Source organism: Dendrobates tinctorius, unplaced genomic scaffold (genome assembly GCF_039654945.1).
Source record: "Dendrobates tinctorius isolate UK_male_01 unplaced genomic scaffold, ASM3965494v1 ptg000046l, whole genome shotgun sequence".
NCBI lineage: Eukaryota > Metazoa > Chordata > Amphibia > Anura > Dendrobatidae > Dendrobates > Dendrobates tinctorius.
Window position 1 is genome coordinate 83,320,898 of NW_027361714.1, and position 14,427 is coordinate 83,335,324.

The 14,427-nt window shown below is 40.4% G+C and overlaps 1 protein-coding gene across 2 annotated transcripts in view; it reads left to right on the forward strand.

Moving 5' to 3' along the window:
* The window catches only part of BEND3 (BEN domain containing 3), a 30,224-nt gene that overhangs the window by 5,198 nt on the left and 10,599 nt on the right, over positions 1 to 14,427 (forward strand). For both annotated transcript variants that reach the window (XM_073576078.1, XM_073576079.1), the window contains exon 2: positions 12,424 to 12,480. In XM_073576078.1, coding sequence (XP_073432179.1) covers positions 12,441 to 12,480 — 40 coding nt within the window. In that variant the 5' untranslated portion in view covers positions 12,424 to 12,440. The remainder of the gene's footprint in view (positions 1 to 12,423; positions 12,481 to 14,427) is intronic.

A 14,427-nucleotide genomic window follows, 5' to 3' on the forward strand; every position in this document is an offset into this window, starting at 1 on the left:
TTTGAGAAATTCTATTTCTGTGAGGCCGGTGGTGTCAAACTTGATTCCTGATTCTGCCACAAAATCAGGAATCAGTGTCTAGTAATTTTCAGAGGGGCGAGGTCCATAGGGGTCCGCAATAGGGTGCGCTGGTTCAGCTTCATCTTCTGAGATGGTGGGCGCTGCCTCCTCTTCTGTCCTGGGATGTCTGCAAGGAAGAGGATGAGGATGAAGAATCCGAGAAATAAAGAAATGTAGGATCCTCTCCCTCGCTATCAGTGTCGGAGGCAGTGAATAGCGCTGTCGGGACGATCGTGATGGGCGGGATTTTTTTTTATGAGTATCCTGCTTGTGTTAAGTACCGTACTTTATTTTGATCTGTTTTTGTATGTGTGGGGGTGGGATAGTGCTTGGTGCAAACTTGTCTGAAAAGAAAAATCTAAAAGAAAGAACCAGGGAGAAAAAGAATGTCTGTGAAAATAAAAGTATCTAAAACAGCAGGCACGAGCTCTGATAAGTGAACTGCGTCACTTATCAAAGTTCGGCGGCTGCTGGATGTGCACACGGAGGTGGCGCAAAGAGGTGTGAGAAAGAATAGCGGGCATGAGTGTTGATTGGTGAACTGCGTCACCAATCAACACTCAGCAGCTGCTAAATGTGGGTACGGATGTTGTGCAAAGGGGGGATGGAGGGGGGAAAGGGATAGGGGATTGGGATGGATAAGGAGAGATTGGGCTGGGATCAGGGATCAGCACCTACGGTTGTAGTCTCTCTTCTTTCTTCATCAGGAATTGTGATGAAACAGGCTTCTGTGGCACCACAAGGCCCAGCACAGCAGAAGATCTAGCTAGTGTGAGGCCCTGCAGAGCAGTCAGAGACAGGTCACAGAGCGGTCATACCGCTGCTGTGACTTGTCATTGCTGGGATCGATGATCACATCGATCCCACCAATCAGAGCTGGCCCTGGTGACATCGGTGTTGCTAGGCACCGGCCTAAGATCGGAGCTCACAGCTCCGATCCTAGGCAGGATACCAGCAGGGAAGAGCGCGGTCACACCGCGGCTGTGCCCTGTGATTGGTGCGAGCGACGATTACATTGTGCCAATCAGCTGCTGCAGACCATGCTAGTCCTTTCCTAGGCACCAGCCTAGGATCGGTGCTCTTACAGCACTGATCCAGGCAGGTCACCGGCAGGGCACGGTGCGGTAGCACTCACTTTTGAGGCAGATAGAGTAACTTTGGAGTCATTTTAAACTGGTCTGTGTTCCGGCAGTGTCCCATCATTTTAGGTGTCTTTTTAGTGCACAAGCGTCGGCGACCACAGATCTGTGCAGATCTAAAAAGATGGATATCGCCAGAGCAGACACCAAACGGAGTACGAAGTGTCTCCATCTCATTGTGGTTTGTGGTTCCATCAGGAATTTGGTCTGAATCACATTTTGCGGGATTTACACAGAAACCCCGACATAAGTCATCAGCGTTGAACACAAGAATGTGATCCTGGCCATTTCTGAAAGGGATCAAAAAATGTTATGTACCCCAAAATGTTACCAATAAAAACCCAAATTTATCCCTCACAAAACCAGCCCTCACTCAGATGCGTCATCTGCAACTGGAAATACAAGGGGGTTCCCCGTTACTGCCAGAACAAAAACTCTGGGGAAAGTGATATGCCTCCCAACCCCGCAAATAAAATACAGTGAATTCTGCGCTCCCAAATCCAAATGTCAACTGCCCCCTCCCCCTTGTGAGTCCCACTGTGCCTAAAGCACAGTAAGTGGCCACATGTTTGGCATTATTGTATTGGGGGGAGAGCACTTAAGAATTTATGGGGGGTGTGTGTCGCCAGAAGCACAAGCTGTGCACAATTTATAGGGGCTCTAAATTGCATTGGAAAACAATGTATGGGTACTAGACTGGCGTATTTGCAATTCTCCAGAAAAAGCCTGGCGTGGATGTTACAAAATAGTCACTTCAGCCATAGATGAATTCATTGAGAAATGCAATTTTTACAATAGGGTCACTTTGGGGGGGTTTTCTGCTGTTTTGGCACCTTCGGCATTCCACAAAAGTGGCCTGTAAACTATTCTAGTAAAATCTGTGTTCCAAATAGCGCTCCTTCCTTCTCAGCCCTGATGTGTGGGCGAACATTAATCCCTTCCTGACCGCTGATGGGATAGTACGTCAGCGGTCAATATCCACCGCTTTGAGGTGGGCTCCAGCGGTGAGCCCACCTCAAAGCCGCGACATGTCAGCTGTTTTAAACAGCTTACATGTGCCCGCAATAGGTGCAAGTGGAATCGCGATCCGTCCTCGCCTATTAAGTAGTTAAATCCCGCTGTCAAACGCTGACAGCGGCGTTTAACTAGAGCTTCCTGCGCGTGGCCGGAAATGAGCGCATCGCGACGCGTTGCCATAACAACCTGAGGTCTCCTCAAGACCTCTATGGTTGTTGATGGCAGATTGCTATGAGCGCCACCCTGTGGTCGGCACTCATAGCACTGCTGTAATTCTACTACATAGAGGTAGCCTCTATGTAGCCGAGCAGATCGTGCTATGGCAGCTTCTAGCCTCCTGTGGAGGCTATTGAAGCATGCCAAAAGTAAAAAAAAAATTGTTTAAAAATATTAAAAAATAAAAATAAGGTTAAATCACCCCCCTTTGACCCCAATCAAAATAAAACAATGAAAAAAAAATCAAACCTACACATATTTGGTATCGCCAAAATGCAATAATGGGCTATCAAAAGAACGTATCTGCACAAAGTGGTATCATTAAAAATGTCAGCTCGACACGCCAAAAATGAGCCCTCATCCGACCCGAGATCACGAAAAATGGGGACGGTACCGGTCTCGGAAAATGGCACATAGTAACATAGTTATTAAGGTTGAAGGGAGACTTTATGTCCATCTAGTTCAACCCATATCCTATCCTAACTTGCCCTAACATGTTGATCCAGAGGAAGGCAAAAAAAAACCCATATGACAAACAGTAAGCTCCACATTGGGGGAAAAAAATTCCTTCCCTACTCCACATATGGCAATCAGACACAAATTTTTTTTTTTTTTTTTTTAGCAAACGTAATTTTTTGTCACCACTTAGATAAAAGAGAACCTAGACATGTTTGGTGTCTATAAACTTGTAATGACCTGGAAAATCATGACAGGTCAGTTTTAGCCAAACAATAAACAAGTGTGGGATTGCACTTTTCTTTGCAATTTCACCGCACTTGGAATTTTGTTCCCATTTTCGAGTACACTACATGGTAAAATCAATGGTGTCGTTCAAAAGTAGAACTCGTCCGGCAAAAAATAAGCCCTTACATGGCCATATTGACGGAAAAATAAAATGGCTCTGGAAAGAAAGGGAGCGGAAAACGAAACATCAATAAAAGCTCCAGCCAATCAGGGGTTAACGTTCAAGAGAATTTACACAATAAATTATGGGGTCCAGTTTCACCTATTAACCCTTGTGTACCTGACAAATTTGCAGCAAATAAAATAAATGTAAATTTACTACTAAAATATATTTCCATGTCTCAATGTTGAAAAATTCTATGATGCACTATGGGTTCAAAATATTCACTACACCCCTAGATGAATTCATTAGGCAGTGAAGTTTCTAATATGAGATCTCCTGGGAGGGTTTCTGCTGTTCTGGCATCTCAGGGGCTCTGCTAATGGCGCCCACAAACTATTTGTTAGGGACGGCGGAATGCACTAAATATAAATAATAGGAAGTGCGTTCGCCGCCCGGGGTCCACCGTGCAGTAGGTGTAGCAACCGCTGCTGAGTAATGGCGGACTCGCTATATGGCGGTATACTGCGCTCGGGTAAAACGTCACCCGAGGTGCGCAGAGCGGACTCTGTTAAACTCACAGAGGCACTTTAGTATCAGTAAAGCATAAACGCCAAGCCTGTTAGTTTCACAGGTCTCAGCTGGCGTGCACACACGGTATATGGTCACAGGACACGGCCCAAGGCAGCGGTCGGTGTCCGTCTTGACCTACCGTGTGTGCGGCGTCACTACCGCGGACGCCAGTAAGTGCTGCTAAGTGCAGCGCGGCGGCAACTACTGCCGCTGTGCGATAGTGCCGTGAGGCATGACACCATCGGTCGCTAGTGTAGCGGTGCGGTAGGCACAGTGGTGTATGGCTTGCCACTGACTGGCGCTGACTATCCTTTAATTCCCTATCCACATGCATAATATCCAAGGGTAGGAGTTTCAAATGAGTCAGTCACCAGAATCATACATCCGTCACCATTCACACATCTAGAAAATAATGTCTATACTAGCGCATGGGCGAGTGTCCATGCGGGCCTTTTATAGCCATGCGCTTCCGGGCCTCTGGGATGGGCCAATCAGATCAGGACAAGGACCTGAGCACGTGACCCCCAATCTCCACTGGGAGATTGTCTCGTGGGCATGACCAGTAGCGCGGCGAGAGGACTTAGCCTCTGGAGTGGTTTCCTGCAAAGCAGGTTGCGCTACCATTGCTGGTCCAGAGGTGGCAGCAACATCCAGACCCAGAGAGCTGGTCTGAGCAGGGCACCTGGATCGCCGAGATTGCTGTGCAGGTCCCCGAGCAGTCGGAAAGGAATGGGAGACCGCTGGATGCATGGCCCTGGATTCCTGCCGCACAGCCGCAGGAATCCGACGCCTAACACTATTCAAACAGAATCTGCATTCTAAAAGCCAAGTAGTGGTCCCTGCCATGTACGCAAACCATAGTGTTCAACCACATATGGGGGTACTGCCACATTTGAGAGAAATTGCATAAAAAATTGTGGGGTCCAATTTCTCCCATTACCCCAAGTATAAATGATAAATTTGGCGGTATTTGAGGAGCGGAGGCACCAAATCCCGTATAATTAGAGTGCCAAACTTAGCTGCTAGGAAGGTACAGCCTAGTACTTGTCCTAGGGAAAATAGACCTTACATTTGTGATATGACCTGAGATCATTTTTACTGATTGGAACATTAGTATTACAAATTATTTTGATGTGGTCCCTAAAAAAAAATGTTTTTGTAAATCTTGTTGGAAAAAGTAGAAATTGCTGATCAACACTTAACCCTTCTAACTTCCTGACCAAAAAAAAAATGTTTAAAAAATGATGCAAATGTAAAGTGGACACGTGGGAAATGTTATTTATTAACTATTTTGTGTGACATAGCTCTTTGGTTTAAGGATGTAAGAATTAAAAGTTTGAAAATTGAGAGGTTTTCGCCAAATTTCCGATATCACAAACCCAAGTCACACTGAACAAATTTTACTACTATCATGAATTACATTATGTCATTAAAAAAAAGTCTCAGAATCCCTGGGATCGGTATAAGCTTTCCAGAGTTTTTACCACATAAATTGATCATTAAGGTTAAAATTGGCTCTGTCACCAAGGTGTTAATAAAGTTTTATTCACCAAAAATGCTGCTCCATCAAATCACGATAAAAATGCAATGGAAAAAAAACAAGTAAACCAATTTACATAATAGGTGCAGAAAAGCTTCAGAAAATTTGCAACATCAAAAACTCACCACATAGTCATCATGAAAACGTAGCCTAAGATGGCAAACACACTAGCCTAGAATGTGCAGTGTTTGACATACCGTATAAACCTAATAAAATGAGGAGACTGTCTAAAACCGGATGTGAAGGATGGCACCAGAGAGATCACACAATCCCACCGCTGACACCACATGTAATGAACCCACACCTCACCACCTGCCTGTCATCACTATTATATTAGATGGATCATGTAATGCGGTCTCTCCACTATTACTAACATGACGTTCCACACCTCCTGGGGACACATAAGGTCAGCTTGGTACAGTTTTACACAGACACCCCTTGTTCACACAGGCCCAGGGAGGCACGGGGAGTGAGATGGCACCACACTTGCTAACAACCCTGACAGGCTGAGAGGCCCTTTTCACCAGTAAAGCAGAGTGTTGCCAACCCGGTACGACTTCCACCAGTTCCTTCTTAGATATAATCCTGTTAACGGACCGGGCTTATATCTGGTCAGAAACCAGCCCCGGTTGCATGGGAAGTTAAACCGATAAATGGACATGTGGATCGAGATAAAAGAGCAGCCCAAGGATAAATTATATATTAATTGCCTTAAAGTGAACCTGTCAGCAGGATTTTGCTAAGTAACCTATAGACAATGTCAGGTTGGCAGTGTTAAACTGATTAAAATGATACCTGGGGTGACGCAATCGTATTGTGGTTCTTGTTTAATCAGTAAGAAGTTTGCAGCTAATGATATGCTTGTGCTACGGGGCGGGACTTCAGGCAGAGTCTTATCTTCCTGTTTTAAGCTAGAGAAACCAAGGCAAGATCTGCCCACAGGTTGCTCCGAAGCACAAACAGTCTTTTATGATGAGGAGCATGTTTGTGCTTTGAGGCTTCCTGTGGGCAGGTCTAATCTTGGTTTCTCTGGCTTAGAGCAGGAAGATAAGACCCTGCCTACAGTCCCGTCCCGGAGCACGAGCATCTCATTAGCTGCAAACTTCCAACACTGATTACACAAGAATCACAAGATGGATTTCTTCACCCCAGGTATCATTTTAATCAGTTTAACAGGGCCAACCTGACAGTGTCTGTGGGATACTTCGCAAAATCCAGTTCACAGGTTCACTTTAAGTGCACACTAGACAATACACTATATACAGTACACGATGGTTACACATACAAAATGATCAGATATGTTAAGACAGATAGTGGTAGGACAAAAGATAGGGTCAGTTACCAGCATATGAAAGGCCTTGGTTTGGGGGGAGGGGTTGCCACATGGGAGGCTTGTGGTCAGCACACAATATGTTGTTGTGACCTCCCAAGAGAAAAAAAAAGTAGGCCACGCTTTACATGAGCATTTAACCCCTTTGGGTCACACCCCTCCTGCCCTCTGGACTGAACCTAAATCCCCTTCCCTCGCCTCTGACAGCTAAAAACTCCAAAACCTAAGTTGAGTCATAACTCTTTAAGGGACAGTCCTAGGGAGGCGGTTTTGGTGGCATCGTATCCAGCTGAGCCCCTGCTATGTGTTGAGACCAAACACAGCTTTGCTGTTCTGGGGATCTCGGAAACACACAATAAACAGCTAGGACATATAGTATCTCCATAACTTCTTAAGGAAACATTCTAACTCAACAAAGCAGTTTAGACCTCATGGGGTACCACATAGCAAGCTTTTTGGTCTGAGCTTAGCTGGCTTATGGTGTGAGATTTGTGCCTCGCAGCCTTTTGATGCTTGACCCTCCCCCACATCCCCCCCTGCTGCTAGCTTCCTCGGAAGCTGTGCGAAACGTGCGTCGGGGCAGAGGGACGTAAACGCATCTCCACCAGCACCCAGGTATGGATCTGTCCATCGTTTACTATACTTGCCTCCATCCTTGATGGCCCATTTCAGGTCTATCTATATGGGTTAGCACCTATTAATAGGGTAATTTTTGGCTTTCTACATATGCGGGGCATTTTTCCTGACATTTAGATATAGGTACACCCATTGTGGGTACACGTTTTACTAGGGAATATTGCTGGAGCGTTTCTTATTTTTTGCTATGTGATGTTATTTTTTGCTTGTTAGGTGACTCATTCAGATAAGTATGTGCAATGGTCTTATACATTATTACATTATTATATTGGTGAATTGGAGTGCTGTGATATGAGATTCCATGGACATGTAGTCCCTCATTTTTACTTTCCAGCATTTTTCTTGTGTACTTTGTTTTTATGTTTCACTAAAGTATATTTTCATAAAGTATACATCATTGTGTGGTATAAATTTTCTACTGTATTATCTTGCTACCACAAAAGTAGTGATAGTGTTCTGTGGTGTATTACCCGTTAAGGGGTTAATGATAAGTTTTGGGCAATATCTGTGATTATAGCCTCGTAAAGCAAGTCTGAAAGTAGCCTTAGTTAGGTAAAAATAATAAAATTAAAAAACATGTATTTCCATTTTCCCATTAGTGTTAGAGTTGGGGCTAAAGTGAGTTGGGGCTAAAGTTGGGGTTGAGGCTAAAGTTGGGGTTGAAATTATGGTTAGGGGTGTGTTAGGATTAGGTTTGTGGTTAGGGTTATGGTTAAGGTTAGGGTTGGAGCTAGAATTGAGGGGTTTCCACTGTTTAGGTACATCAGGGGGCCTCCAAATGCAACTTGGCGCTACCATTGATTCCAGCCAATTTTGCGTTCAAAAAATCACAGTGCTCCATCCTTTCTGAGCCCTGCCATGCACCCAAACAGTGGCTTTTCCCCACATATGGAGTATCGGTGTATTCGGGAGAAATTGCAAATTTTGTGGTCCATTTTCTCCTGATACCCATGTAGAAATAAAAAAAAATTGGTTCCAAAGTCAATTTTTTTGTGAAAAAAGTAAAATGTTCATTTTTTTCCTTCCACATTGCTTTAGTTCTCGTGAAGCACCTGAAGGGTTAATAAACTGTGGTTTTGACACCATGAGGGATGCAGTTTTTAGAATGGTGTCACTTTTGGCTATTTTCTGTTATATTGACCCCCCCAAACTCACTTCAAATGTGAGGTGGTCCCTAAAAAAAAATGGTTTTGTAAATTTTGTTGGAAAAATAAGAAATTGCTGGTCAAATTTTAACCCTTATAACGTCCTAACAAAAAATTATGTTTCCATAATTGTGCTGATGTAACGTAGACATGTGGGAAATGTTATTTATTAACTATTTTGTGTGACACCACTCTCTGATTTAAGGGCACAAAAATTAAGTTTGAAAATTACTAAATTTTCTAACTCTTTGCCAAATTTCCATATTTTTCATAAATAAACGCAAGTTATATTGAAGAAATGTTATCACTAACGTGAAGTACAATATGTCGTGAAAAACCAATATCCGGATCAGTGGGATCCATTGAAACGTTCCAGAGCTATAACTCATAAAGTGACAGTAGTCAGAATTGTAAAAATTGGATTGGTCATTAACTACCAAATTGGCTCTGTCACTAAGGGGTTAAAGATCCAATAGGATATAATATCAGGTAAGCAACAAATTGTTGGCTGATGTAAAAAAAAAATACAGCCAATGGAACTATATATTGGTCACTTTTGATAATGGTAACAAATGTTGGCGATAATAACAAGTATTGCTATATGAATAAAGTACATGAGCTTAAATATTGAAGACAAATCATTAAGTAGTAAAACATGTTACCCTGTGGTGGCAGCACAGGTGTGGAGAAGACAGCACTAACATGTGTTTCGTGTCAGCTGTGTCAGAGGAGTTAAGTGCTTAACCTGTTCCTGACTGCCCACTGTAGATAAATGTTAGTGCTTGCTGGGTTTTGTGCAGCGTCGACGTTTATTAATGGTCAGCGGGCTCGCAGCGCTCAGAACCCCTAAGGTTCCTGCAAGCGCTGTGATTCCGGTGCAGGGCGGCAGCTCTGACAGGTGATTGAATCTGGTCCCAATGATGTTTGCTATCTTCTAGATGCCGCAATCGCTATTGGAATTTAGAAGAGAGGCAGAGCACTCCTTACTACTTCAGTGAAGTGATCACGGAGGAGCCGAGGGTTTTCATGGCAGCTGGTCTGACAGTTCTCATGCATTGAAATAAATGTGTATTGCAGTGCATGAGACCAGCAATCAGACATATAAAAGTTGAAGTCTCACAAAAGAACTAAGTAAACAAAAAGTAATATTACACCAATAAATATGTTTATTCATGAAAAAGCAAAAAAAAAATTTGGTATCGCTGCGTACGGAACAACCTAATCTATAAAACTGTCACTAGTTAACCCTTTCAATGAACACCCTAAAAAAAGTGGCAAAAAACATCATACCACCGGAAAGAAAGTGCGATAAAACGTGATAAAAAAGACTAATGTAAATAAGAATGATATAGCTCAAAACATCATTTTGTCCCGCAAAAAACAAGCCACCATACAGCTTTGTCAGTGGTGAAATAAGTTATAGCTCTCAGAACAAAGTGATACAAAAATAATTTTTTTCTAAAAATTTGTTTTTTTTGTGTAAAGCACCAAATCATAACAAATGATATAAATCTAATATTGCTGTAATCATAATCTGAACAATAAAGCTGCCTCATCACTTTTACCACACGGTAAAAGGCATTAAAAAAATTCTCAAAAACACAAATCCATAAAATGTTTTTTGTTAATTCTGCCTCCCAAAAATCCGATTTAAGTGATCAAAAATGTGCTTGAAAATGGTACCAATAAAAACGTCAAGTCTTTCTGCAAAAAAACAAGCCCTCATGTGACTCAGCAGAAATATGGAAAAATTATAGCTCTCAAAATATGATGATGCAAAAACTCTTTTTTTTTTTTTTTTTTTAGTGTGTGATATCAGACAAACAGAAAAACCCGATTATAAATCTGGTATTCCTGTAATCACACCAACCCAAAGAATAAAGTTGTCTAATCACTTATACCGCTTGTTGAATAGGATAAAAAAAATAAAATCAAAAGGGTTAAGCTTTGTCCGAAACCAAAGTTGAATTTTTTGCTAAATGTCAAGCTATTTATTCTAAAAATCTAACCACTTTTCTTAGGTACTTCAATGAAAAATTCCCAATCTTTTTCCCTCAACAACAAATCTTGTCTGTTTTTGACTTCTGATGATGTTTCGTTTGAGTATCCCTTTATGGGGGATCGCATAAAGCGGCCATGGCTACAGTCATCAGTCACGTCCTGATTCCGAAGTTGGGCTAGTCCCTGCTCTAATGAGCATGTACGAGTTGTCAATTCCAAATGTTGCATAGTTTGTGCTTAGTGTGTTATATTCCTTTTAACTTATTATTTATTATCATAATTCCATTTATTCCACGGCACTTGACATGACACACTGAGACATTTATATAAGTGGGCAAATAGAGGGGAACTTCATACCTAGTTTTCACTGTAGAGGATGCTTTGGTCCACACTCACCAGCCGGGGATTACAATGCCGCCAGTGAAGTGGAAAGTCGCTCCTACTACACTCGCAGTCGGTGCTCACATGGAAGCACTGAATGGGAATGTACAGCATGAATATGGGCTGTATTAAGTGAATTTGGGGTAGAGATAAGGATTATATATATATTTCAGTTGTTAATCCTGGGACAAGAACTCGGCTTAAGTGGATGCTATTTTTACTCCAGTTACCTCCAGGGGTGGAGGTACAGTGCTAACATGTATTTGTGTGTTTTTCCTATTCTGTTCATGGTAGATGTAGCTCCATGCCACAGTGCTAAATTTACCCAAGATTGACATGTATAAGAAATCTGGTAGCTTCCATTGGCCTGTCCGTAACCTGATATGGACCCCAGAGAACATGTTTGACCTAGGCTTGATTGTGCAATGAGATGACATTCATGAAAATCTGCTTCTCGTGGAGATCTTTGAAAATGTTTATGTGCCAACTTGGCCAACATTCCACAAGTCAAGATGGCAGAACTCATTGATTTCATGCCTGACTGGGTTAAGGCTTTGATGAAAGCAAGTGGTGGGCCAACAGAGTTTAATATGCATATTTGGAATTTATATCAAGTGGATACTGTGAAATAAAACACCATCTCGGACTCCCACGTATACTTTTTTTTTTTTTTTTTTACTGTATGGCATAAAATTCTATTGAATTGACTTCATGAAAGCTTGCCTAGCCTAACATAATTAAAGAAAAAATAAATGAGTTTTCCACTTTGTTTAAAAAAGTGATCCCTAAACTATTGCAGTTATGTAAAATAACAAATTAGAGCTGGTGGACACAACCTATCTCTCCACCATATCTCTTGTCTCCGTGTTTTTCCTGCAGCATTGAGATGAAAATGACTGTGCACATCACCAGCTCAGTAATTTCTTAAATAGCTGCTGAAATGAAGAAAATGACCGTTTTTTAAATGTAAAAAAAAAAAATATGGCCAACTTTATTTTTGGTACAGAGTCTATTTACGCTATTTTCACACTCATTTATGTAGTGATTTTTTTTTTTTTTTTTTTTGCAGCTAAAATCTACTCTCTTTGCTGTAAAAATACTTATAAAATGCAGGGTTTGCTGCTTTTTTGTTGTGCTTTTGACGCGTTTTTGGATACTGATTTACATGTATGATTTATCTACTGTACGTGTTTAATAAATTTAGTTCTATTCACCAAAATGAACCAAAAACACATCGAAATCTTTTCTTTGCTTTCTATTGGTGAAAACATGTTGCAAAAATGCTGAAATAATTGACATGCTGCAGATCTAAAAAGCACTGCGTTTCTCAAATTAAGTCAGAGGACAGAGAAACGTGTGTGCATGAGATTTCTGACGTAGCGTAGCTTTTACTGGTACATGGTAACTTCTGCACAAAAACTGCAGCAAAAAAAGCTGAAAAAATGAACATATCTTTTAAAGGGTTTTATTAAAAAAAAAGGATGACCTAGTTAATTTACGCTTAACCATACTATTCATATTTTTTGGGTTTTCTGATACAGGAAAAGTAAAAAGGAAAATGAGTTCAGTTGAATTCCGAGATGAAGATGAAACTGAAGGTTTGTTCTTTTTTGTTTTTTTTTTTTAGAGCTAAGCTTTGATTGGTTGCCGTGCTGTGGATAACAAAGGCTTTTTTTAAAGTTGGTTTATGATTTGAAGCTGACACTCAGTTTCTTGGGAAAACTAAATTGAGCAGTACAGTATACATTTGGGCAAAATACATTATGACCTTTTGATAATTCTTCATGAGGTTCAGTGTTGTTGTATTTTTCTTATAGTGTAGTTGCTTCGTTTCAAAAAGATAATTAAAAGGGCTTTTTAAGCTAGATAGAAAGTTGTTTCAATGTATTTGAAAATGATTATAACCTTTAGGACCAGACCTAATTTGGCTTCAATGCTCACACATATTTTTCTTTCTTCCGTTTTTTTTTTTTTTACATTCCAGTACCTTTTTTTTCTTTTGCGTGTTGAAGTGTACCTGTCAGTGGAAACATGGAAACATTTTAGCGTGTATACAACCTAACACCTTACTTTTACGAAGTCTTTTTGGGGATAAATTGGAAAAAAAGACCTATTCTGTAATTGTTTGACATTTTATTTTAAATACTATGATATTCATGTGCTGCACAAATAAGGTATTAACTTTGTTTTTCGTGTCAGCGTGATTACCAGTATCAAATTTATGTAGTTTTTTTTTTTTGTTTGTGTTACTTTTCTACAATAAATACAGTTTTAAAAAGGTTTTTTTATCCTCTTCTTCAGATAGTAACAAATTTAACATTTTTCCAGCAATTGTATGAGGGTTTTTTTATGTTACAAGATGTAGTTTTTTATCGGTCCAATTTTTGGGTAATTATGCATTTTTTAGATCCTTTTTTTACACTTTTTGTGAATGGAATGGTCAGAAAATCATCAATTCTAGGTTTTGATGCATTTATCATACACTACTTACCATTCAGTATAATTAACATGCCTCTTCTCTCTTTTGGTTGTCAATACGATAATGAAAAAAACAAATTCAGTTAGGTTTTTTTTAATGTTTTAATAATTTTGCTCTTAAAAATAAGCCTTTCTGAGAACCAAAAATGTTTTTCTTCTGTATACTGAGTTGTGTGAAGGCTTACTTTTGTGGGACAAGTTGTTGCTGTCACTGTTACTATTTTTTGGGTACTTCTGAATGCCTGCAATTCTGGCATTGTTCATTTTTACATTCCATGTGCAAGATAACTAATTTTTAATGTTTTATAGTATGAGTTAATAACACAAATACAGTGATATCCAATTTATAACTTTTTCTATGTATATATCACATTTGCACATGAATATCATTTTAAGAAAAAACATTTTTTATTTTATTTGGTGTCATAACGTTCTAATTTTTCATAACATTGTTTTATGAGACTAATTATTTTTGAGTAATGAACTTTTTTTATTGGTACCATTTTGAGATGCATTAGACTTTTTTATTTTTTTTATTTAATTTTATGTGAGTATAAGTGAACAAAAATAAATATTATAGTCTTTTGTAGCATGAACATGCGATCCTTTCGGTCACATTAAAAATACACAACACTACTTGTGTGGTTCAGAGCATTATTGTGTTAGTGTTATACTAAGAGGCAGCCTGGTAGGCTTTGATCTATACCAGACATAAAAGCCGTTGTAAAGCCTCAGATTGCCATAGGAATCATCAGCGCCCTACGACAGAGTGAGCGCTCTCTCAATCACTAATGACTATGACATGTAAGATTTTATTGAGCATCTGCAAACTCTGACTGCACTCAATTTCCTCTTAAATATCTTTGCTATTAGGGGACATTGAACGCTAGTAGGTCATTGGATCACGATCCTGAGGTGAAGATTCAGTGCCCCTACATGTCCTAATGTAAAGCGGCACATTCATTGTGACATGAAAAGCCAGTAGGTTGATGGGATGAAGTTAAATACCATGCCAATCACGGTTCACTCCAGCACAAAAAGGGAGTACTACTGTCACCACTAACATG